A 25,069-nucleotide genomic window follows, 5' to 3' on the forward strand; every position below is an offset into this window, starting at 1 on the left:
AACCCAGATAAAGAGGAAGACGTATGTGGGGCTCTGAAACAGTAGCACTGTTTAACATCTTTGTTCACTTGCAGGCTGGTTTCTATTGGGGGGGGGGGGGGTTTCCATCTTGATTTGGTTCAGTGAATGAAGCCATTCATGACAGGTTGGCATTGCTGACCTGTGACATTAAAATAAATTTTCATATACATCGTACTGCATGGGTTAAGTTTGCATGTGATAACGCAGTTGTTTCCTGTGATGTGCAGGCAAGCTGTACAAGAGCAAGGTGTGTTTCATCAAGCACCTATGGGAACACTCCGTGTACTGGGACCTGTTCCCAGGCGACAAGAACCATGAACGGGTCCTTGCCATTCAGGCTGCCCTCATCCTGTACTCACACTACCTTGGAGTGTCAGAGGAAGATGCAGAGAGGTATTGTCTTAGCTGGTGCTATGGCATATGAATGTTTGGTGAATGGATGCGAGGCTAATCAAAGATTTAAATGTTTTTAGTTCACCTAACCCAAAGGGTTCATGAAGGGTGCATTAATGGTACCATGATGTTGGTGGTCCAATGCTTGGGGTGTATGCGTAAATTTGGTCTTCTATTGACCTTTCTTAACTCCTTTACAGATTATTTTTTTTACCAAACTTCAAAATTCTTTTCATTCAGGGTTATTACTCATTCAAAGTTATTGCTCATGTAAAGGTTTGCCCATTCTAAGGTATTGCCCATTCAAAGTTATAACTCATTCAAAGTTATTGCCAATTCAAAGTTATTTCTCATCCAAAGTTATTACTCATTCAAAGGTATTGCTCATTCAAATGTTTTCCCCATTGAAAGTTATTGCTCATTCAAAGTTTTTGCCCATTCAAAGCTATTACTCATTTAAAGTTATTGCCCATTCAAAGTGATTGCTCATTCAAAGTTATTACTCATACAAAGTTATTTTGGTCATCAGAGCTAAAAATAGAAAACTTCTAAAATCTTCTTTTAAACCATAAGGGTCAGGGCTTTTATTATACCCACACTTTAAAAAGCGTGAGAATATTGTTTTGTTCTCCCCGTTCTGTCCGCTTGTCCTGGCCACTATCTCCTACACTATAAGCATTAGAACCTTGAAACACACATGGTAGCTATGTGCGACGGTGCACTATTTGGAATTTTGATCTGACCCCCGAGTCAAAAGTGAGGGATGTAAAATGGGGTAAAATGGGGACATATTTGCTCATTTAACTAACAACATGTGACGCACATGATAATAACTTTTGACCCAGGGGCCAGATCGAAATTCCACCGTCACACATATGCTCATAGCTACCATGTGTTTAAGTTTCATGTTCTTGTGCTAATAGTACACAACTTCCAACTTCATCAGGAAAACTTCTTATTATTATATCAGCAAAACATATTATTGTATCACTAAAACTTTCGTAATCAAAGGCCGTTAATATGAAACTTCCAGTTTTCATAACTTTATGAAAGCCTTGATTAGATTTCACATTTGGGAAAACAAATCACTTTAATAAAGTTAATTGACGCATGAATCTATGCGGTAGGATAAATTATTTTTGATGATAAAAATGTTCTTGTTATTGTACAAGCGATCTTTGCAGGAGAAACATCTCTGAAATCTAATGGTGGTATGCAAAACCAAACATTTAATATTTTGTACAAACAACTCCTGATCCTAGCAAGTATTTGATGTAAAACTTTGCTGATAAGAATATGTCGAATTACAAGACTCAACATGTACCTTAAATGAGTAACGTTTAGGGAAAACTGGGCTTATTAAATTGCAATTTATTAAATTGTCTTCTCAAACTACCGGTAGACTTTCCTCTTGTACGGAATTTTTCCTTTAAAGGAAATCTCTTCTTAAGGAAATATCAAATCTTGGCAAAAATTGTCCTCACTCATGAGTCTCTGAGAACTACACAGGGTAATCTGGGTAGGCAGTTAACATGCATGCTTTAAACCCTGTTTACCCAGAACTTGTCTCATTTGATTGTTCATTTCCAGGCTGAGAGAGCTGCTAGTGACGTCCCCAAACAGCCATGAAAGCAATCCCTCGACGTCTGCATTGGCTACAACACCAAAGAAGAGTCACGGTGAGCCGTCATGGATGAGTAACTGCCCGGCGACCCCTTTCAAAGGGAACGGCATCGAGAGTGAGACCCTGCCTGACCCCTACCCAACAACGCCCTTGCGAGAGGTCGAACCAAAGTTAATCTGTCCTGCGGCACCTAGGAAGGACAAGAAGTCCTCGTATATGAAGATGCAGCGGACACCACGACGACGACGTCGCTTGCTCCTGGAGTGAAAAACACCTGTATGGTGTTTCATACATTTTAGACTTGTTCTGAAATAACTGGACTTTATGCATGTGGGTTAAGTGTCGTACCAGATTAGCTTGGGCATGTCAGTACAGGCTATTTTAGCGATCAGCGTTTACACTTTATGCCTGAACTACATTTGTGTTAAGAAGAGACTTCCTATAAATGAACATTATCCATAAAGGACAACGGACTTAATCTGGAAACACACTTTATGCACATGAATTAATCCCAGTTTTCCGAGAACAAGGTATATTTTATAACTTGGCAGTTGGGGCGAGGTTATTTCTTCTTTCATATGATTGCCTCTTTGGTTCTTGTATGACTTTATAAACTTAATGTAAGTTATGTATTAAAAAGTGCTAAATAATTTTACTAAAAGTATAACCTTAAAAGGTGTGGATATGTCGAATTGTGTTTTTTCAGTCTTTTTAAGAGTATTATCACCTTGAATACTCTACTTTATGTTTACATAGTGCTTAACATTTCAAATCAAGTGTTCACTGTACTTTTTCACTCTTTTTACTCTCTTCTTTGTAAAGTTTATTATTGGCAAATATGTACTTAGGATAATACTGACTTAGGATAATACTGCAATTTGCGGCATCTATTTCTCAATAATTTGAACTTCTGAAACAAATTTTTTTGGTGTATTAACTTTAAAAATCACACCCTTTTGCTAAATGGTTTCTACAAGTAGCATAAATGGCTGCTGTGCACACCATACCAACAAAAAAACATTTTAAAGTAAGTGTTGATGCAATCTTTGACAGTAACCTTGGGTGCACCTCTGTAAGGTTAAAAGCATGCTAAAACTTCAGTGTTCTATAAAGTTTTGTTTAGACAATTCCGACCCTTATCCTTCATTTTCGGCACTAAATCAAAACTTTTTGTAATAAATGGTGTGTACATTTATGTTCGTACAAAATGTTATCGCCTTACTTGTCTGTTTTGGATGCCTTAATGTCTTCAGTAGATTTTCTCGCTTTAAAACAGTTTATGTGCACGTGTTAGCATAGAAAATATAGGAAGGAAATATGTTCAGATTGTGAACGAGTATTAAAAATCATGGGGCCAAATTTGTTTTGTTCTTGTTTCATGTATTTTGTTATTTGCTTGGTCAGTTTATAGTTTTAATCCAATATATTTGTTGCTAATAAATGTGTCCGTAAAGTGCTAATAGTGCTTGAAATGGCATAAAATCCACTAAACATTATATTACTTGGTTACCTTAATTTCTCAAATATAACACTCCACAGTGTATAAAACGCAACTAAAAATGATATCCAATTCAGAGAAAAAAGTGGATCAAAAGTGGATCTTAAAAAGAAAAGTCTCTGGTAAAATTGATTAAAAATTTGTCTCTTTCGCAATCTTTGATTGCCGATACCAAAAATATGTTTGCTGTGAAAAACTTGTTGTATTATGAATAGCGTTTACACTGTACCAACAAGCATATGAAATTTTGCAGGTTAAAAAGTGTGTCTTATATTCAAGAAATTACAGTACCAACTCATTACAGTAATGCCATTCAACGAAGAGTCTATAATATAGTCTGCCTGCTTATTTTGCAGTAATAAAAGACATTTGAAAAAAAACTCATGATATGTAAGTTTAAACAATAAAATGAACATTTTAACTGCAACTTGTTGAACTATCTTACAAGTTCTAATAATTAATAATTATAGAATAACAACTGTACATTATGTTGATTTTTGGTTTGTGGCTATTTAAATGTTTATAGATTTTACAAAAATATTGCTAAAATCTTAGCTGTTTTCAAGGCATTATTTTGTAAATGTGTATATCTGGTATTTTACTATTTGTTAGTTATGATATATTCTTTTTTACTGTGATTATTTGAAGATTAATTTTAGATATAAATTTGACTTTTCTTTTGAGTTTTTTTATGTCCCCCACTATAGTAGTGGGGGACATATTGTTTTTGCCCTGTCTGTCTGTTGGTCTGTCTGTTGGTCTGTTTGCGCAAACTTTAACATTTTGCAATAACTTTTGCTATATTGAAGATAGCAACTTCATATTTGGCATGCATGTGTATCTCATGAAGCTGCACATTTTGAGTGGTGAAAGGTCAAGGTCATCCTTCAAGGTCAGAGGTCAAATATATGTGGCCAAAATCGCTCATTTTATGAAGACTTGCAATATTGAAGATAGCAACTTGATATTTGGCATGCATGTGTATCTCATGGAGCTGCACATTTTGAGTGGTGAAATGTCAAGGTCAAGGTCATCCTTCAAGGTCAGAGGTCAAATATATGTGGCCCAAATCGCTTATTTTATAAATACTTCTGCAATATTGAAGATAGCAACTTGATATTTGGCATGCATGTGCATCTCATGGAGCTGCACATTTTGAGTGGTGAAAGGTCAAGGTCATCCTTCAAGGTCAGAGGTCAAATATATGTGGCCCAAATCGCTTATTTTATGAATACTTTTGCAATATTGAAGATAGCAACTTGATATTTGGCATGCATGTGTATCTCATGGAGCTGCACATTTTGAGTGGTGAAAGGTCAAGGTCATCCTTCACAAGGTCAAGGTCATCCTACAAGGTCAAACATCATATAGGGGGACATTGTGTTTCACAAACACATCTTGTTCATACTTATAGTTAACCCGGAGTTATTTGTATGGCATGTTATGTTATTAAATATTGTATGAGATGTTATTGATGTGTACTTGATGGGTTATCAAAAAACCATTTGCTAATTATCTGCTTTGAACGATTGATTAGTTATTTTAGAGATCTGATATAGTGTTCAATTATATTTGTTTTAAAGTAACCACATTGTTTGATTGATTTAGTAAGTTACCAGGTTATTCTCTTTTTGCTGATAATTGAACGTTTATTGCAATTACTGGTTGTGAAATGCATGTGTAGTTAATGTATTTAACTCTACTTGAAGCAATTCGAAGAGGACCTCAACCAAATTTTGTTTGACATCGTATAAGTTGTGTGTTGATTTAATAGACATTGGATTTATATGAAGATATGATGTGGAACATTTTAATGTTTGAATAGAAAGATATAATAAGGCACTTGTTTTTTTCATTGAAAGATATTATAATGCACTTTATATTTTTTTCATTGAAGAATATTATAAGGCACATTTTCATTGAAAGATATTACAAGGCACATTTTAATACTGTACTATGATTTATTTACAAATCAAATGATCACAATTATTGATTTGTTGTTAGAAATACTGATTGTGTACGTGGACATTTCAATAAACAATTTGTTGGTATCCAAATAAATTATTAGTTTGATTTAGTCATTCCGACATAAAATTTATGATAATCATGTAAACAATAATGATATAATGATAGAATTGTTTGTTATTCAGCTACTTTTACATTTTCAAATATTGAAGTTCCACCTGTTGGTAAGTTAAAGAAACACAATTAAGTGCTGATCTGATATGGAAATGTTCTGAAATTGTTAACCCATTTATGCCTAGCGTCTAGAAAAATGGCCCTGGCAAACAGCGTAGACCCAGGTGAGACGCCGCATAATGCGGCGTCTCATCAGGCTCTGCGCTGTTTGCTTAAAGGAATTTCTGTAAGAAATATTCTAAATATAGAAATAAGTATACTAGATATCCCTAATTTTGGATATAAATTGATCCAATTTAGAAGGATGGGAGAGTCCACTAGGCATAAATGGGTTAATATATTCTTGTTGAAGCAGTGGGTGCTTCTTGTGTACAGGGAAAGATCAAGAATGAGAAATAATACAGAGTGCTGCTGAAACGAAATTGTGATGTATACATAACAGATGTTTGTTATGGCCTTCCCATATTCTTTATAGTATTTAGTCTCAATAGTCCTTATTGGATATGGTTGTTGATATATAGTGAAGCTGTTGATATAAGAAGTAATATTCATCTAACTAATCAAATTTATATATTAGCGTGTTAAGTCCCTAAATCTTAGTAAACATTTGTATACATCACTCTGTTCAGGAACGTGTTTGGATTTTCAGGGTGCTTTTCACAAACTATCTAAGTTAACCGGTATCTTCATTTTAAGTCTGGATTCTTTGTTTAGATAATCTTCACCAACAGAATTATAACTTTTGTTTACATACATCTATATAACAATATTATTGGCCAAATTGATTGTTTAAATACTTATTTGTCATTTAAGCTTGTGATGTACAAAGTTGTCTGTTTTGAAAAGGAAAATAAAGCTCTTGACTCATCAGATGTGTTTGGTAGGCAAATGAGAGAACACAAATTTCTGTTTGCACTTCTGTGAAATAATTATAGATAAAGACATAACTATTTGTGTATAGCCCTAGGGTACAGATTCCCCTGAGCTTTCATTCTGGATCTTTCCCTGTTTGTGTAAATATATGCTGTAAATAGTTGTTTTTTATAGCCACATGTGTGATAATGAAACCTGAAGTTGATTGTTTTCGTTTGAGTCAAAGTATATATGTCTACATGGTACATAATTGTTATGCATGTTCAGCCATATTGGAATAAATCTGAGTCAGAAAAACTAACGATGTTGTATGTATTTTGCTTATGTCGTTGCATGGTTATGAACTTACAAAAAGAGAGCAGGCCAGCACCTGTTGTATAGTTTTTACTATGAACATATTTTCTTTGTAAACACTGCAAACCTTACACTACATGTATGTGTGTAGACATTCAATGTGGATGCTTTCATTAATTTTGTTGCTAACTCATATTCACTCAATACCCAAACATGAACTGTAGGCAATTACTTTAATTTATTTCATTTATATTTACATTCTCAAGTTTGCGATGTATGTATCACCATAGTAATGTTTGTAATACGTTAATGTTTGTCATTTATCATGAGGCAAATTATAAACTCTTTGCATAATGGCCTTCACATTGTTATCGTCGTACTGTCTGCGTAAGATTTATTTTAACTTTAAACAAAAAGCAGTCACAGTGTATCCCTCGCCAAAGGTGCATTGTTGTAAAATGGGTATAGTAAGAATTTGATATTTAATTGTTAATAAAACAAAAACTGGGTTTATAGAACAATCTCTATAAATTACAATGCAATTGTAAAACCTTGACAATATGAGGTGTAGCACTTTGAGACAATTACTGTGGTGATGTTTCACAAAGCTCTTTAATGTACTTTTAAACAAAGGGTAATAACTCCAAGAAATATTACGCAATCTCAATAATAATTCGCCTAAGCACTTGGAGTTAATCATTGTACAAAATTTTGACATATGTCACATGCAAAGTGTAGGAGTTGGGCACAGAAGCTTGTTGTGATGGCTGGTAGGACGCATGCACTCACACACGAATGGAATTATGCCTTCCATTTCTACATCCCTATGATTTTGGGTGGTAAGAAATGGCCTTATTTCAAACTACCATCGTGAACAATAAAGTTATGGGCCGAACATAATAATTTTAATAATGACTATTTGTAACATTTTATTTTGAAATCCCATACACAATAAAGTTGTGACCCTGTTAAGAACATGTATTTTAAGTATATCTGTAGAAAGAATGCTCATTATGAAGACACTTCAAGCTAGCACCATGGTTGTTGCACGAGAAAAGTGGTGTTGGTATTAATCATTTGTGCCAACATATTTCAATATCCCATCATGCATAAAAGTCATTGGCTGGAAACAAAATACGTTGGCAAATATGCAAACAATTGTTGAAATAAATGTTTTTATACCCCCACAAACGAAGTTTAGGGGGGTATATAGAAGTGAGCTTGTCTGTCAGTCTGTATTTAGTGTCCGCTCTCTATTTCAAGTTGCTTTCATCCGATCTTTACCAAACTTGGTCAGATGTTGTATCTAGATGATGTCTAGGTCAAGTTTGTATATGGGTCATGCCGGGTCAAAAACTAGGTCACGGAGTCACTAAGTGCGTTTTAAACATTGAGCATGGTGTCTGCTGTCTAATTCAAGTAGTTTTCATCTGAGCTTCAACAAACATGGTCAGAAGTTGTATCTAGAAGATGTCTAGGCCAAGTTCAACAAGAAATGTGTTTGTCAGAAACACTTTGTCCCCTTCTGCACCGCTCTGACTTTTTGTTTCTTTTTTTGACCTTTGACCTTGAAGGATGACCTTGACCTTTCACCACTCAAAATGTGCAGCTCCATGAGATACACATGCATGCTTAATATGAAGTTGCTATCTTCAATATTGCAAAAGTTATGGCAAATGTTAAAGTTTGACCAAACCAACAGACGTACAGACCAACAGACAGGGCAAAAACAATATGTCCAACTATAGTGGTGGGGGACATAACAAGAGGGCCATGATGGCCCTGTATCGCTCCACTGTTTTTATGCGAAAAAAACATGCAATGCGCATGGGTTGAAATGTACTCGAGCATGTGACTTTCTCTTTCTATCCCTCGTCCCACTGGGCGCTTAAAGTTGGAAAGGTGAGCATTTTTATGTCCCCCACTATAATAGTGGGGGACATATTGTTTTTGCCCTGTCTGTCGGTTGGTTGGTCTGTTGGTTGGTTTGCGCCATTTTTAACATTTTGCAATAACTTTTGCTATATTGAATATAGCAACTTGATATTTGGCATGCATGTGTATCTCATGAAGCTGCACATTTTGAGTGGTGAAAGGTCAAGGTCATTCTTCAAGGTCAGAGGTCAAATATATGTGGCCAAAATCGCTCATTTTATGAATACTTTTGCAATATTGAAGATAGCAACTTGATATTTGGCATGCATGTGTATCTCATGGAGCTGCACATTTTGAGTGGTGAAAGGTCAAGGTCATCCTCCAAGGTCAGAGGTCAAATATATGTGGCCCAAATCGCTTATTTTATGAATACTTTTGCAATATTGAAGATAGCAACTTGATATTTGGCATGCATGTGTAACTTATGGAGCTGCACATTTTGAGTGGTGAAAGGTCAAGGTCAAGGTCATCCTTCTAGGTCAAATATATGGGTCAAAATTGCTCATGTAATGTAACTTCTGCAATATTGAAGCTAGCAATTGTATATTTGACATGCATGTGTATCTCATGGAGCTGCACATTTTGAGTGATGAAGGGTCAAGGTCATCCTTCAAGGTCAAACCTCATATAGGGGGACATTGTGTTTCACAAACACATCTTGTTATATATGGAAAAAGTTACTACCGTGTTAACTAAACAGACTAAAAAGCCTGGGAATTGTTGCACAGGTCCTTTGCTTATAACGTAGGTATATTTATCTCTCCAAAAGATATTGTCGTTCTTTCTATTTCACATATTTTTAGATGCTGAAGATCAAATCTACACATTTGATTTGAAACAGATTCACAAGACCCATATGAATCAAAATGCCTTAACCCTTTACCAAACGACAAATTTTGGACATTCCCAATTTGAAAGAGGTTGCAGACGACAATTAAATTGTAATGGAATCTGAAGGAAATGATCAGGTAGGAAAGAAATAATTGTGATAAAAGGAGAAATTGCTCGTTTTGAGCAATTTCTCCTTTCATCACAATTATTTATAAAGTCCTCAGCTACAAACCTGTAAAATCCTGTTAGTGTTTGGTAAAGGGTTAATAATCTCTAGTTCCTTCTTAAGAGCCTTTTACACATTTATAACAAATACAATAGTAGCATCTTTCTTTGTAAAGAATCATCTTTACAAGATATATCATATATATATATATATATATATATATATAAGATAAGACATGTCTCAAAATATAACAAGGGCTGTTTGTAAAACATGCATGCCCACCATATGGGCTGTCAGTTGTAGTGGAAGCCATTGTGTGAATACGTTATTTGGCACTGTGACCTTGACCTTTGACCAAGTGACCTAAAAATCAATAGGGGTCATCTGTGAGTTATGATCAATGTACCTATGAAGTTTCATGATCCTAGGCGTATTAGCTTTCTTGAGTTATCATCCGGAAACCATTTTACTGTGTAAAGTCACCGTGACCTTTGACCTAGTGACCTGAACGTCAATAGGGGTCATGATCACTGTACCTATTTAGTTGCATGATCCTAGGTGTAAGCCTTCTTGAGTTATCATCCGGAAACCATTTTTCTAAGTTGAGTCACCTTGACCTAGTGACCTGAAAATCAATAGGGGTCATCTGCGAGTCATGATCAATGTACCTATGAAGTTTCATGATCCTAGGCATAAGCATTCTTGAGTTATCATCCAGAAACCATTTTACTATTTTGGGTCACCGTGATGTGATCTTTGACCTAGTGACCTAAAAATCAATAGGGGTCATCTGCGAGTCATGATCAATGTACCTATGAAGTTTCATGATCCTAGGCATAAGCGTTCTTGAGTTAACATCAGGAAACCATTTTACTATTTCGGGTCACGGTGACCTTTGACCTAGTGACCTGAAAATCAATAGGGGGTCATCTGCGAGTCATGAACAAATTTGGTAGAGGACTATTAGATAACACTACATACCAAATTTAGTAGCCCTAGGCTATATAATTATGAACAAGAAGATGTTTAAAATTTGCACAAAATAGGCCTTATTTAAGCATATGTTCATTTTTGTGACCCCCAAGGCAGGGTCAAATTTGTCCCCAGGGGCATAATTTGAACAAACTATGTAGAGACCTATTAGATGTCACTACATACCGAATTTGGTAGAAATAGGCCCAATAATTATGGACAAGAAGATTTTTAAAGTTTGCACAAAATGGGCCCAATATAAGCATTATGTTCAATTTTGTGACCCCTGGGGAACGGTCAAATTTGATCCAAAGGGCTTAATTTGAACAAACTTGGTAGACGACTATTTAATGTCATTACATACCAAATTTGGTAGCCCTATGGACAAGAAGATTTTTAAAGTTTGCACAAAACAGGCCTTATTTAAGGACATTTTCAATTTTTTGACCCCCGGGGCAGGGTCAAATTTGACCCCAGGGGCATAATTTGAAGAAACTTGGTCGAGGACTATAAGATATCACTACATACTAAATTTGGAAGCCCTAGGCCCAATGGTTATGGACAAGAAGATTTTTAAAGTTTTCACAAAATAGGCCTTATTTAAGCAAAATAGGCCTTATATAAGCAAATTTTCAATTTTTTGACCCCCCGGGGCAGGGTCAAATATGACCCCAGGGGCATAATTTGCAGAAACTTGGTAGAGGACTATAAGATGTCACTACATACCAAATTTGGTAGACCTAGGCCCAATGGTTATGGACAAAAAGATTTTTAAAGTTTTCACAAAATAGGCATTATATAAGCAAATTTTAAATTGTTTGACCCCCCGGGGCAGGGTCAAATTTGACCCCAGGGGCATAATTTGAAGAAACTTGGTAGAGGACTATAAGATGTCACTACATACCAAATTTGGTAGCCCTAGGCCCAATGGTTATGGACAAGCTTTTTAAAGTTTTCACAAAATAGGCAATATATAAGCAAATTTTAATTTTTTTGACCCCCCGGGGCAGGGTCAAATTTGACCCCAGGGGCATAATTTGAAGAGACTTGGTAGAGGACTATAAGATGTCACTACATACCAAATTTGGTAGTCCTAGGCCCAATGGTTATGGACGAGAAGATTTTTAGAGTTTTCACAAAATAGGCCTTATATAAGCAAATTTTCAATTTTTGACCCCCCATGGCAGGGTCAAATTTGACCCCAGGAGCATAATTTGAACAGATTTGGAAGAGGTTCACCCCAGGAACATTCCCGAGAAATTTCATCAGAATTGGACCAGTAGTTGAGGAGAAGAAGATGTTTAAAGAAAAAGTTAACGCACGGACGGACGCACGCACGACGGACACAGACCCATGACATAAGCCCCGCTGGCCTCTGGCCAGTGGAGCTAAAAATGGGTCATGGCAGGTAAAAAGCTAGGTCAGGGTGTCACTTGGTGCGTTTTAAACATTGAGCATGGTGTTTGCTCTCTACTTCAAGTAGTTTTCATCCGATCTTCACCACACTTGGTCAGAAGTTGTATCTTGATGATGTGTAGGTCAAGTTCGAACATGGGTCATGCCTGGTAAAAAACTAGGTCATGGGGTCACTGTGTGTTTAATACATTGAGCATGGTGTCCCCTGTTTTTTGTGAAGACAACATGCAAAATATTCTGTGTCAATGCCGAATGTGGGGGTATTAGTCATGTCTCTGACAAAGCTCTAGTTGGTTTGGGAACACATTATATGAATATCTTACGAGAACAGTACAGTATGCTATCAACTGGACTAGCCGAGCATTGCTTTGCATTTTACAATTTTTAAGGGTGAACAATATAAGGACGACCAAAACGTTGTAGCAGTTTTCATTAAATAAAGGTTAACCCACAATGCTGTAATAATATTACACTCTAGTCTTGTCCATGAAAGTCATACACAAATGTCCACGCTGTATATTGTTTTCCAGTCACTATCCATGTCTTAACCTTTTACCACTTAGATACGTATTTTAATGCTTTGTAGTCCCTTACAAAGTTTAATTTATTTCAAGACTTTTCTCGCAGGCTGTTCTGGTTTTATGCTGTTTGCACATAGCCATTTTCAAATTGCCTTAGAGTGGGAAAGGGTTAAAAACACACAATAAAATGTCATCTTTTCCAACAAACTTATGGTAGCTGAATTAAAAACACAAGGGGAATTAAGAAACAACAAACAAAGAACTCTCAATGAAGATGTGAATTTATTGTAATTATTAGACATTATTATCATAAATATCTCCAGAGCAGTAAAGAATAATTAAGAAAAACTCAAAACACCAAATGCAACACATTTTATGCTAAGAAATATTTCATCCAAAGAAAACTGACTACATAAAAATGACCATGCAGCTGTAAGATGTCAATAAAATACCCTGCCCCCTCATTTAACAAACACACCGGCCTGATGTAGCTTGTGATTGCGCAATACTAAGGGGGCGGGGCACTTTATAACACCTGGAGCTACATGTGCAGTTCAGTAAAGAAAACAAGACAAGAAAGCAAGAAAGAAAACCCTTACTTATTTAAACCCAACATATAATTCTGATCTGTTTGGATCCAAGCAATATATACAACTTTTAACATCATTTGGTGACAGAGTAAAACAACTGTTAACTTCGTATAGTGCTCACATATTTTACAATTAAGTTATCCACATAGTTACCAACACTTAGAAAACTTCCTCTCCCTTTACTGTACAATTATAAAAATAACTTCTTGATTAGGAATAAGCATAAAACCTTAATATACATTTTCAGGTAATTTAAATTATTTAATACTTGTCAATTGTTTAAGAATAATTTTTTCAATACAAGTTGGTGTTATTGTTTTCAATATAAACTGAAAATGTAAAACATTTTAGAATATATAAAAAACAACAGTCTAACATGAGTGCTGTTGACACAAAGATGCGTCTCTCAGTAGAACATTTTCAAGAAGAGATCCTGATTGGAAAAAATATCAATTGATTTTTCTTCTTTTTCATTTGAATGTACTTTTGACCTTAACTTTTGACTTAGGGACTTGTGTTATGACCTATGTTAAGACCTTTGACCTTTGAGTTTTTACATTGACTTTACCCAGTGACCTGGTTCTTAGGTGTTACACTCCAATTAACTTGAAAATCCATCCGCTATGAACAAAGTAAGTGTCAAGTACTTTTTCCTAAATTTGACCTTGGAACCTGAATTTTGAAATTGGGACCCGTTTGTTGCACCTGACACTACATCTCATACTGCTGATCACTGAACAAAGTTTTTCCCTGGACAAATCGTCAAGTGGAAATTCCTTAATTTGAACTTGGACCTTGAATTGTTACATTGACCTTGGACCCAGGGACTGATTCTTGCATGAGACACTCCGTCTTATTGTGCTGATCACTGACAAGTTAGTTTAAATCCATCCTGCTGGACAGTTATTATAATCCAGACAAATATTTTCTGCTGCCCGCCAACCGCCCACTTTGGTGTTTCCCTGATCCAGCCAGTCTTTAAAAACAGTACTCGTGTAGAAAGTACATGTTCTTATGAACAAACGTGCGTTAGACCAAATTCCTAAATTTCAAATCCATTTAGACTCAAGTTACTTAGTCACATAGCTATTAAGAAACTTATCAGACATGAAAATCTTCTTTGAAGTATTTAAAGAGACACAACATAAGTGAAGAAAGTTTAATAAATTCCTGAAGCTCATACGGTTTTGGTAAAATTTGAGTATTCTGTAATAAAGATAGTTTTGTAACAATAAAATTAATTTGCTCTTCTTACTTTCCGCAATACCTTGTTCAAGTATATGAAACACAAACCTGTTAAGCAATAAGATAAATTATTTATATATTTGCATTCTTTTTCCAGTTTGGACTTTTAATTACATGATGACGTGTTTTATTTTACTGTTAGGACAGTCAACTTACAGTTCATCATGATTTTGAAGCAACAATTAAATATCCCTTAAACTCAAAGTAATAATGTTAAATGGCATTAAAGGAATAGAATAAGGAGAAAATGTGACAAAAATGGCATAGATAAAAATAAACATTAACATATCTCTTACATTATATACACCCTTATCCAAAATTACCACGAGTTTTAATCAACAAAAACAGGTCACTTATGCTTCCAAGTCGCATTTACACATTTAACAAAAACGACAGAAAGATTTCTCTCCAATTAAGCACGATACATGTTAGCTCCGATTCCAAAGAGGTTGTAAGATATCAACACACCCTAACATATCTTCTAGTATACAAGGACACAAAACATAAACAACGCTAAATATCTCGATTTTAAGCAAAATATCTACAATCAGCTGAATTCTGTTGAGTGTTTTTTTTTAATTTCAGGTTCGCCATGTATTTGTTCCGGTATCAGTAAGTCATCTTATTAACCAGCTGTTTAAAAATATAACCACTTAGACACGTATTTTGACGCATTTGTTGTCCCTTAGAAAGTTTAATTTAATGACAGACCTTTTTTACTAGAATTAAGTTTTAAAGGCTTCATTTTCAACCCTTAGATACTGATGAGCAGCAAACAGCGTAAAACCGGAACAGACTGCAAATTACTCGCAGGCTGTTCTGGTTTTCTGCTGTTTGAACATTTTCACTTTGCTTCTGAAAGGGAAAGTGTAAATCATGCAAATCACAGAAGAAATTGCACACTGATGTACCTGCTAGACATGTAGATGCAAGATACAACTATTGTGATCTCAAACATCATTGCTTCATTATTATGCCCCTTTGTACGAGGGCCATGTTACACTGGGCCCGAATTCACTGCATCTTTTTACTAAGCATTTTTTATATTATTAACTTACTTTTAAATGGATTTTAATTTAATATACTAGTAATGTATTCTGAGACTATAATAATTAAGTCAAGTGCATACAGTAATGTAGTGTTTTCTCTTTTTTGAAGTTCATAGTTTGTTACCAGTATGCATAAAGAAATGTTACGTTCTTATGTGCAGATTCTTATCTTTGTAGAAAATACAGCCACATTGATTCAATCAAAGCTAGATTCGCAAGCTAAATAAGATAATAATAAATAATTTGTTTCAGTACTAACCAAACATTAAAATTATATCACCATTTGCTTTACCCTTTAAATACAAAATGTAACACAAAACCAACAAGGGACAAAATTGTCACAAAACCAGGTTTTCATTGTGAAAAAAAAATCTGATAAAGGGAGAAAACTCAAACTGAACTTTTGAAATGACCAAAAAAAATTAACCCCCTTTGTAAGTTTTTTTTTTTTTTAAATCTATTTTTAGTCGTGGCGACCTTGACATTGGAGATATTGACGTGATTCTTTCGTGGGACACACCGTCCCATGATGGTGAACAAATGTGCCAAATGATTTTAAAATCTCACAATGAATGACATAGTTATGGCCAGGACAAGCTCATTTATGGCCATTTTTGACCTTTGAACTCAAAGTGTGACCTTGACCTTGGAGATATCGACGTAATTATTTCGCGCGACACACCGTCCAATGATGGTGAACAAATGTGCCAAATGATTTTAAAATCTGACGATGAACGACATAGTTATGGCTCGGACAAGCTCATTTATGGCCATTTTTGACCTTTGAACTCAAAGTGTGACCTTGACCTTGGAGATATCGACGTAATTATTTCGCGCGACACACCGTCCAATGATGGTGAACAAATGTGCCAAATGATTTTAAAATCTGACAATGAACGACATAGTTATGGCCCGGACAAGCTTATTCCGCCAGCCCGCCAGCCAGCCAGCCAGCCCGCATTCGCCAATCTAATAACCAGTTTTTTCCTTCGGAAAACCTGGTTAAAAACCTGGTTAAAAATGAAGTCTTCTTTAATTTCAGTCGAATTACTAAATAAAATTGGACATAAATGGCCGCAAAATCATGGAAACACCTGTTCAAGTGTGTGGGTTTTTTGTGTGTGCAGTCTTTTTTAAATTAATGCGGATGAATGTTTGTAAAACCTTTTCGAATATATCATACAGGATGGAATACATGCTCATTATAAAGTTATATATCTTGTTTATCATCATGTATTAAGAATGGTACAACCACAACTGCAAAAATGCCCTTAAAACTGTCTAAACATGCACCAATATGCATTTGAAACTACTCCAAGGGTTAGCCAATCCAAACAATTATTCTGATTAGTCTCGTCACATTCACTCTCAGTCTCACAAGTCAAACTACAACAAGCATCAATTAACATTACATGAGACACACAATTATTTTTTTAAACAACGCTCAAACGTAGCTGCACACATTTCACATCTGGTTTCCGGAGGAACAAATCCATAAAGGTAAAAGTTACATTTACAGGGATTCAAGGCTAACCAAAAAGTGATGTTAAAAAACAAAATGTTTAGAACGTTTCACAGATAAAACATTATGTTTCTCTAGGCAGACAAAAGAAAGAATTCAACCCTTATATACTCAACAAAGAATTTGAGCTATAAAACAAAATAAATACTGAGAAGCCTTTTTTACAATGTCCACCAATATACGTGTTAAGAAGTATATAAGCTTTGAAATCAAATATGAAATGACTGCACTTACATTTGAGGAGGAAAGCATGGGTTCCCACAGGCACTCAATACAAATGTGAACAAGCAAAAACAGTTAAATAATAAGGTGGCAAAAATATCTTTATGAACAATCCCTAACATTCAAAGAGAAAAACAAGTGCAAATTAAAAAAATATATACACCTGACATCATATACAAATAGAATAGCAAAAATTGTTAACGCACAATGAACAATACCAAGTAACTACAATTTAAGAAGCATAAATTCAAGGACAGAAGCACATTTTTTACATTTTACAATGTTTGCTAACACAGAGCAGTGGAAATACTAAACATATTACAATTCTCAATGATATTTTATAGATTTTGGTTTAAGCATCTAAAAATGCTTCACATCTAAAGATGCTTCACTGAATTTTTAGAAACTACAGTAATTTACAAAAACGAACACATGACAGTTTCATGGTCACTTGTTCTCTTTATATTATAAACAGCAGTATGTAACCTACTTTATTACTTGTAACAGCGGGTTGGATTATGTACTGGTCTTACTGGAGCAGTTTTGTATGACGCTGTGTTCAATTATTCAAAAGCACTTGAAATACTGATCACAATGGACAATTGTAGAAGGCGTCCAGACGTATGTTAACCTTGAACGCAGTCAGATGAGGTGTTTTACAACTCACAAGTAACAGCCAACACTCAGTTACTGACAGTAAAACTCCAACAAAATAACAACAGGCCAACAGCCACATTGCAATTGAAACTGTAAATGAAGTGTGGCAACTTGACCATTCAGTTTTATTTTGTATCTATAACATTCGACACTTCAATTGGATAATACTAAATTCTGTAACATAAATTTTTGTTTCACTACTTCCAAACCAACTGATCAGATTTTGTATGTAAACAAGAGAATTGGTTATACTGACAAGTAAATCCACATCCAAATACGCATGTCTCAATGAAAATGGAAAAATCACTTTACAATACCGTACAAAGTCCAAAAATATATAATATTTATCTTCCTGTAATACTTACAATATGAACAACATTTTGCTCAAAATGTTTACACAGCTAACCACTAAAATGAAATATACATCACAGAAAATGCAACTAAAATACTTCGTACCTCTGCCATCAGTGCATACAATACAAGTCTGCAAAGGGTGTTGCTCTTTAACCCATTTATGCCTAGTGGACTCTCCCATCCTTCTAAATTGGATCAATTTATTTAAAAAATTAGGGATGACTAGTATATTTCTTACAGAAATTCCTTCAGCAAACAGCCTAGACCCTAATGAGACGCCGCATCATGTGGAGTCTCATCTGGGTCTACACTGTTTGCCAAGACCTTTTTTCTGGACTCTAGGCATAAATGGGTTAAAACTGCCATTTTACAGTTTCATATCTATTTATTCATTAAGTTTTTATTCGCAGCTCAATATGTTTCTACGTGGTCAGGCATCCCAAACATGGCTGAAAAATTGCTATGAATTTGTTCGAATTTTTTTATAAATATTTTTCCCTAATTTTTCAACGTCTTACACATATTTACGACATCAAATTAAAATGAATATATCCTTATCAGTAGCAATCTCTAAATATAGAATCTATACGCACTCTCCGAGTCATGCCATGCAAATAAAATTCAGCAGTAATGAACAAAATATTGACGCACAGTATGCAATAGGTCGATGTTACGACGTTCACATCAGGCATTTGGTAATGAGAGAAAAAGAAGTTTTAAAAATGGGCTGTTTATTTTCGTTGGTGTTGTTCATTTTTGGGTATAAATAGTTATTGATTTTTAATAAATAACTCCAAAACACTAATTGGACATTGTAAAGGAGAAAATCACATGAAAATATTTTGGAATCTTCGATCATCAGGCATAACCTTATTTTCGAGGTAATTTATAAAGCATCCATTATTCTACTGGCAGTATTGAATGTTTTTTTCCACACCTGGTGCAAAAGGACAAGCATTATTTTTAATAAATGACTGGGTTAATCACAAGATTGTATAGTGTATGATAGATGTACGATAGAAGAAGATAAAGGATAAGAAAGTGAAGTGAAAGCAAATAGCAAGAGGACACATTGATCAACTGCCATCTTTAAAAAAAATTTTCCACAATGAAAGACAATATAACATGCCTGACTCGTTCACTTTCATGGCATTTTTAGGGGACATATTGCGTATGTGAAACAATCCTTGCCTGTAAACTTTGTATTTATAAGAAGTTTCATATGAATTAATCCCTTGCATTTTCTTGAGCAAATATGTTAAGGTTCAGGAGAAATACAAGCGCTACAGGTAAAAATAACATTCGAGTAACCTCTTTTAAAATTGCACTCATTTTTTGTTTTATAACTTAATTTATATGGCAAGTATATTACACAAATAGATCCAAATAATAAGCGGTATCTACTTTGATTTGCTCCTTTCATGTGACTGAACAATGTATCGAACTCACTCATTCTTGTAAACAACAAATGGTAAGTTCAATTGGTCACATCTAAAACATGTATTTTGTTTCCTATGTCCCTCTCCATTACAATAAAACCAAGTTCCCAATTAGTACAGGTAAATGAGTAAAGAAACAACATTTTAATTAAAAGATACCGGTAAATGTTAACACTAAAACAATGTGAAATTCAAGCCAAGCAATCGTGCCATTTGGTAGTACATACATATGAACAAAAAAGTGAAAAAGACAAATATGACAAATGCCTGATTTAAACTTAAGCCAAAAGGTGAGGATTATGAACTCAAATCGAATTTATCATCATAAACTCAGCAAAAAGTTATCACTGCCTTGGAGTAAAAGTGCTCTTAACTTTTTAAATTTAATTCAGTTGAGCCAAGATAAAAAGAACTTTTGTAATAACTTAACATGCATAAGGGCTAAAACTCAAATTATAATAGATATCATTTACCCTGGAAAACAGAAAATACAAAAAATTCCATTTTGGGCATTATATTTGTTAATTGGATATGAGCAAAGATTCAATTGCAGCCACTAAACCATGACAATGATTTATATTGAAATAAAAATGAAAACAATAAAAAGTATTTCAATAATTATAATTTAAAAAAATCCCACAATCCTTTATTTAAATAGTTTGCTTATCACCCAATGAAGTCATGTACAAAATACATATTTTTGAAAGAAATGCTTATAAAATGAGCACAAATAAATATCTTATAATGTGACACACAAATAGATTTCAGTTTGCATGACCCCAAGATGATGATTGATGCAGAACAGGCCTGGTTTTTGATAACTGTGGAATGCAGTAAACATATGTATGCATGTAATGTCATGTAAATGGGGCTCAATTCATGTCCACCATATTTTGGACGACCACATGGTCTTATCTGCAAAATTTCTTACAAATACCAACACTATTTTTTCCAACAATTAAGTATTATTATACATATCAAAATACCAAATTTACGATTTTTTATCTAGTTTATAATATTTTGAGATACATTAGCAAAGCATAAGACATCTTGCACTTCAACTGTACTTCATAAAAAACAACTGAAAATTGCTAAAAAAAATAAATCAGAAAAAAAATAAATGAAAAAGGTTAACAAATAAATGTTTTGTGTTTAACATTTTTTTCCAGCCACAACAGACAGTGTTACACAAGCAGTTTCTTCCCACATGATGACAAATAAATAAGCATGATTAGACGTTCATTGTGAATAAACTGTAACAGTAGTGCCTTGATAGACGTTCATTGTGAATAAACTGTAACAGTAATGCCTTGATAGACGTTCATTGTGAATAAACTGTAACAGTCGTGCCTTGATAGACGTTCATTGTGAATAAACTGTAACAGTCGTGCCTTGATAGACGTTCATTGTGAATAAACTGTAACAGCAGTGCCTTGATAGACGTTCATTGTGAATAAACTGTAACAGTCGTGCCTTGATAGACGTTCATTGTGAATAAACTGTAACAGTCGTGCCTTGATAGACGTTCATTGTGAATAAACTGTAACAGTAGTGCCTTGATAGACGTTCATTGTGAATAAACTGTAACAGCAGTGCCTTGATAGACGTTCATTGTGAATAAACTGTAACAGTCGTGCCTTGATAGACGTTCATTGTGAATAAACTGTAACAGTAGTGCCTTGATAGACGTTCATTGTGAATAAACTGTAACAGTCGTGCCTTGATAGACGTTCATTGTGAATAAACTGTAACAGTCGTGCCTTGATAGACGTTCATTGTGAATAAACTGTAACAGTAGTGTCTTGATAGACGTTCATTGTGAATAAACTGTAACAGTCGTGCCTTGATAGACGTTCATTGTGAATAAACTGTAACAGTCGTGCCTTGATAGACGTTCATTGTGAATAAACTGTAACAGTAGTGCCTTGATAGACGTTCATTGTGAATAAACTGTAACAGTCGTGCCTTGATAGACGTTCATTGTGAATAAACTGTAACAGTAGTGCCTTGATAGACGTTCATTGTGAATAAACTGTAACAGTCGTGCCTTGATAGACGTTCATTGTGAATAAACTGTAACAGTCGTGCCTTGATAGACGTTCATTGTGAATAAACTGTAACAGTCGTGCCTTGATAGACGTTCATTGTGAATAAACTGTAACAGTCGTGCCTTGATAGACGTTCATTGTGAATAAACTGTAACAGTAGTGCCTTGATAGACGTTCATTGTGAATAAACTGTAACAGTCGTGCCTTGATAGACGTTCATTGTGAATAAACTGTAACAGTCGTGCCTTGATAGACGTTCATTGTGAATAAACTGTAACAGTCGTGCCTTGATAGACGTTCATTGTGAATAAACTGTAACAGTAGTGCCTTGATAGACGTTCATTGTGAATAAACTGTAACAGTAGTGCCTTGATAGACGTTCATTGTGAATAAACTGTAACAGTAGTGCCTTAACTAGCCGGATGTAATTTAACTTGAAACAAGAAAACTATGACAGATCCTTGCTACATTTTATAGGTGTAACAATAAATTAAATGAATTCTGCTTCATCTGATTGTATGTATTTGAATGGAACAATGCCATTTTGAAGAATGCCAAAGTATTCTGCAGAATTCTCCAACCTTGAGTAGCCTTCCAATGTGACGGAATCACATTATTGAATACAGACCAATCATTTGCTGGTGAATGGAATTTTTTTTACGTTTAAAAGGACATTTTTATAGAGAATCAACAATTTCCATCTGTATATTGCAATCTTACAAAGCACATTTTCAGTCCAATTTTAAAATTAATTTAATACAGACAAGAAATATGTTCATAGTGGCATATCTTATTTACATAAGCAATAATATCGCACGTTCCATTATTTTATTTTCTGTTCTTATGCAGTTTGCATTGCACATATTAACTCTTTCAGTGCTGGAACCGAATTTTGAAGGCCTTTGCAAACAGTTTGGATCGAGATGAGACGCCACAAAACGTGGTGTCTCATCAGGATCCAAACAGTTTGCTATTCTGATAGTATTCTTTGAAAAAAAACGAAGAGAATGCTAAATTTAGAAATTCAGCAGACAACATTTTAGCAAACGACAAATATCCCAGCATGCAAAGGGTTAAAATTAGAATTCTGCAGAATACCTGGTGCCCATTCCGGATCCTCTGCACATTTTTCTAGCAACTAAAGCACTAACAGAGATGGGTTTATAATGGAAGGAAGTGTACACTGCCAGAAGAAGTACAACTTAACAGGTAATATATATAGAAGGTTCGAAAGCTGAACTGCAGTGTCCGAAACAAAAATATCAGGACAGCTACAACAGTCTCATAATCAATCCTGGATATAATACTAACAACTGAAACTGCTTACAATACCTAACACATCCTGCGGTAAGAAAATATAATAAAATGCAATTTCATTGCAAGTTGTCACTTGCACCAATAACAGAATGTCTCCATCCGCCTAAGCCTCCATGTTACACTGAACAAAACATGCAGAAATACCATTCCAATCTTGGACCTATTCCGAGCTAGTACTGTTATTATTTTCATTTATAATCACAACCCATTTTAATGCGCACACCCGAAATCAATCATATTCTACCTCATCAAACGTTCCACTGTGGTATCCATCCATCAGATATTAAAAAAACACCTTTACCAAAATCATGAAATGCTGATATGCCAATAAAATAAAGGAGAAAAAATGCAAGCCGGAAAACAAATCTTTCCCCATTCCCTCTTAATATTCAACAATTTTCCCCCAGAATATTTCATACTTCTGCAGAAGCCCTATGAATCAGCGATGTCCCACATAAACAAGGCCTTTCCAAAGTCAAACTTTCTTCCCACACCACCCATTCTTCGAAAACTACACGCCCAAATGTCACTTTCCTCATTTCACGCTCACTTTGCAACAGCCGCTCTCGGAACTTCCTTTTCTCTCATTGGTTGTACATCACGATCCTTTCGATCTCGCTCGCTCCTGTCCGGGCGACGCCCATCCTCGCGATTCCGGAAAGGTCGTTCGCGATTCTCCTTATGCCTTCGGTTTATTCTCTGTTCCCGTGGGTCGTCTTGCCGATATCCATCCTTTCTCGTAGTTGCATCACGCCTGGAATCACCATCACCTACACTACTCGAGTCTTTCCTCGTGGGTCCCCCCACGCGACTGGTTTGCTTTGAGCTGGCACTGTTAGACTGGTTTGGGTTCTGTCCCTGCTCCTTCAAGGCTCGGTTTTGGGGCGCCGCGCCGGACTCGGCAGTCTCGTCAGAGTCCGAGGTCTCATTCTCCTCGGCAAGAGATCCTGCAGACACTTCAGCCATTTTGGGTTTTTGCACCATTTGAGCGTAGGAAGGGCGCGACGAGTTACCCTTGTCCTCCTGTAGGAAGAATAATATGGCTCAGTTTAAATTTTTCATGAAGTGCTGCACAATCAATAAGATTAATAGGGCTATTTGATCCATGGTCTGGGAAAACTGGGCTTAATCCATTAGCAAAGTGTTGTCTCAGATAACCTGTTCAGTCTGTACAGGCTAGGCTAATCAGGGAAGACAATTTCTGCTTTTATGGTTTTTGTTTCGTCTAAAGTTAGTCTCTTCCAAGTGAAATCTAGTTTGAGGGGAAAGTGTCGTCATAGATAAGCTTGTACAGAATGCATCAGCTTACCTGGGACAACACTTGACGCACATGCATTCAGCCCAGTTCCCCAAGAAGAATGCTCAATTTATGTCTATTTACATATAAATCTTACTGATTGCCAAGGATCATAGAGGCATTACAAAGGTTCATAGAGGCATTACCAAGGTTCATAGAGGCATTACCAACGTTCATAGAGGCATAACCAAGGTTCATAGAGGCATTATCAAGGTTCATAAAGGCATTATCAAGGTTCATAGAGGCATTACCATTGTTCATAGAGGCATTACCAACATTCATAGAGGCATTACCAACGTTCATAGAGGCATTACCAAGGTTCATAGAGGCATTATCAAGGTTCATAGAGGCATTACCGAGGTTCATAGAGGCATTACCAAGGTTCATAGAGGCATAACCAAGGTTCATAGAGGCATTATCAAGGTTCATAAAGGCATTATCAAGGTTCATAAAGGCATTACCGAGGTTCATACAGGCATTATCAAGGTTCATAGAGGCATTACCAAGGTTCATAGAGGCATTATCAAGGTTCATACAGGCATTACAGAGGTTCATAGAGGCATTACCGAGGCTCATAGAGGCATTACCGAGGCTCATAGAGGCATTACAGAGGTTCGTAGAGGCATTACCAAGGTTCATAGAGGCA

General features: G+C 35.4%; 2 protein-coding genes across 8 annotated transcripts in view; one reads left to right on the forward strand and one right to left on the reverse strand.

The window, feature by feature from the left end:
• The window catches only part of LOC127848251 (uncharacterized), a 10,313-nt gene extending 1,001 nt beyond the window's left edge, over nt 1–9,312 (forward strand). The window contains exons 2-4 of one of the 4 annotated variants that reach the window (XR_008034429.1): nt 249–414; nt 2,005–4,851; nt 9,231–9,312. Coding sequence is in view for 1 of the 4 variants with exons in the window: in XM_052380598.1 (XP_052236558.1) it covers nt 249–414; nt 2,005–2,305 (467 nt within the window). In the remaining 3 variants the exon portion in view is untranslated. Of the gene's footprint in view, nt 1–248; nt 415–2,004; nt 6,850–8,938; nt 9,202–9,230 lie in introns of those variants that run through there. The other 3 variants (XR_008034431.1, XR_008034430.1, XM_052380598.1) reach the window with 3 other exon arrangements.
• Nucleotides 9,313–12,946: 3,634 nt separating this feature from the next.
• LOC127848246 (la-related protein Larp4B-like) overlaps nt 12,947–25,069 on the reverse strand; it is an 86,991-nt gene continuing 74,868 nt past the window's right edge. For all 4 annotated transcript variants that reach the window (XM_052380591.1, XM_052380592.1, XM_052380590.1 and 1 more), the window contains one exon: nt 12,947–24,149. In XM_052380591.1, coding sequence (XP_052236551.1) covers nt 23,673–24,149 — 477 coding nt within the window. In that variant the 3' untranslated portion in view covers nt 12,947–23,672. The remainder of the gene's footprint in view (nt 24,150–25,069) is intronic.

This window comes from Dreissena polymorpha, chromosome 10 (genome assembly GCF_020536995.1).
Source record: "Dreissena polymorpha isolate Duluth1 chromosome 10, UMN_Dpol_1.0, whole genome shotgun sequence".
In the NCBI taxonomy this organism is placed as follows: Eukaryota; Metazoa; Mollusca; class Bivalvia; order Myida; family Dreissenidae; genus Dreissena; species Dreissena polymorpha.